This window comes from Cyprinodon variegatus, unplaced genomic scaffold (assembly GCF_000732505.1).
Source record: "Cyprinodon variegatus isolate N-32 unplaced genomic scaffold, C_variegatus-1.0 Scaffold1795, whole genome shotgun sequence".
Classification (NCBI taxonomy): Eukaryota; Metazoa; Chordata; class Actinopteri; order Cyprinodontiformes; family Cyprinodontidae; genus Cyprinodon; species Cyprinodon variegatus.
The window spans coordinates 14,028-16,141 of NW_015152248.1; the positions used below are offsets into that span (position 1 = coordinate 14,028).

The 2,114-nt window shown below is 37.8% G+C and overlaps 1 protein-coding gene across 1 annotated transcript in view; it reads left to right on the forward strand.

Moving 5' to 3' along the window:
• Nucleotides 1-248: 248 nt before the first annotated feature.
• Nucleotides 249-2,114, forward strand: part of imp3 (IMP3, U3 small nucleolar ribonucleoprotein) — a 10,335-nt gene continuing 8,469 nt past the window's right edge. Inside the window, exon 1 of the mRNA XM_015404586.1 lies at nucleotides 249-463. Within this exon, the coding sequence (XP_015260072.1) occupies nucleotides 327-463 (137 nt within the window). The 5' untranslated portion in view covers nucleotides 249-326. The remainder of the gene's footprint in view (nucleotides 464-2,114) is intronic.

Consider the following 2,114-nt stretch of genomic DNA (forward strand, 5'->3'; position numbering starts at 1 on the left):
TTATCTGCCTTACCTGTTCTAACTGGAAGAACAGGAAAATGATGGAATCTGAAAGGAATATTGGAAAATTAGGGAAATATAAAATATATTCACAAATTAATAAAACATTATTTTTTTATCTACAGAATACAAACGTAAAAAAGTAAACTTAGATGTAAAATAATGTTGCTACACACTCATGTACAGTAGGGGGCGGTATGCAGCTTAAAGCTGCTACGATCCGCCATAATAGAAAACAACAAGAAGAAGAAGAAGCAGTAGAAGAAGAAGTCCACCGCGTGTTTCCGGTTTCCCTCGTAGCGGCGTCAGTTAGCAAACAGAGAAAAATGGTTCGAAAATTAAAGTTTCATGAACAGAAGCTGCTGAAGAAGGTGGACTTCATCAACTGGGAGGTGGACAACAACCTGCACGAGGTGAAGGTCCTGCGCAGGTATCACATCGAGAGGCGCGAGGACTACACCAAGTGAGTGACGTCATGGATGCTGCTCTCTCTGTTTAGCCTCTAATATCTGATCTGTTACATTTTTATTAGGATTTATTTAGTTAAAAAACTCCTCCGGCAGAAGCCATGAATTATTTACTTAAACTTCTTCCTTTATTTCTACAGAGCAGATTCGCTACAACTTTAGAGACAATTATTTATAATCCGGAAACATTGATTTATCAAAGCTATTATACAGCTCTGTTCTAGTTCTGATCAGCTTATTATTGTAGCTTTAATCGATACACTTTCATCATGTATGTGGAGATGGTGGGAAGAAAAAAAAGCTTTATTTTAAGCTAACAGCTTTAGCATAATCTGATACAAAAAATCCCAGAATCGCCGTAAAATGAGAGCAATGATCAAGATTAGGATTATTGAAATGAAATGATAAACAAATCTTCTGTAAGGAAGCTTTGGCGATCAGATTATTAATCGATTAATAGAAAAAATAATCGACAGGTTAATTGATTTGCAGAATAATTGTTATTTGCAGCCGTAATCAGAATCAACTGTTTGACATTTGTTTGATTTCACCAGGTTTCTAGCTGATGGTGTGGTAGATCACTGCAGCTCTGTGCATATCTATGTTGTAGCTCTATAGTTGGGCTGGTAAACAGATGCTGGAAGCCATGTGGCTCCTGACCAATCAGAGGAAGTCTGATGAACAGCTCAGTAATTTCTATCTGATTATTCCGGACGTGATGCTTCACTTTTCCTTCAAACTGAACTAATAAACCTGAAACTGATGTTTCCTTTCTGAGTAACCCGTCTTTACACCCAGATTCCACGTCCCCCGTCTCTCCGCCACGTACGTCCTGCAGAGCGATTGCAAAGTCATGTTAATCAATGCGAGCTGTTCCACATCCTCCGCACGTCTTTTCTGTCCTTCACCGTCAAAATACTTCACCTGATTGTAGCATATCTGTAAAAAACAACAGTATACTATATTTTAAATTAATGCAAATGGATCATAACCAATAAGGTCAATAGGCTAGTTCTCAGAAGATGGATACGACTCATGAAACAGCAGACAGAGACTAGAAGTTTGCAGTTGCGGGTGCCTTTTATTTATAGTAAGGAAAATTTTATACATATATATTTACAACATCAGTGAAACATCCAAATGGCCATATAAAATGTGCAAAAGAGGGGAAAAAAAACAAAACAATAAAGAGGAAAAAGAAAAACAAAATTAATCAATTCCACAATTAATGAAACCACATCCCTTCAGGCCATTCACCCCAAGCTGGCGTTGATTAAAGGTGCCAAGCAAGTTCCTTTTAAAGTTCTTGGTACAGTACAGGTTGTGGACTGACAAAAGTCAGAGCAGACTGGAAACAAAATTGTTCGTTGGCTGCAAGGAGCCTCCTACCAGCCTGGCAGGAGATCCAAAGTCTTTGTGCACCCAAAGTGCAATCTTTCCTGGGCTCTAGGCCTGGACCTTCAGCTCGCCATCAACACCCGGCCTGAATAATAAAACATTCTAGTGTGCACACACATTCAGTAAGTTGCACTCTTTGTACTACAGATAATTCCAAACAGTAATTTTCAATCAATATGCATATTCAATAAATATAAAGTTCCATATAAATTGCATTCATGAAAAATCCATTAAATATACACTATATAA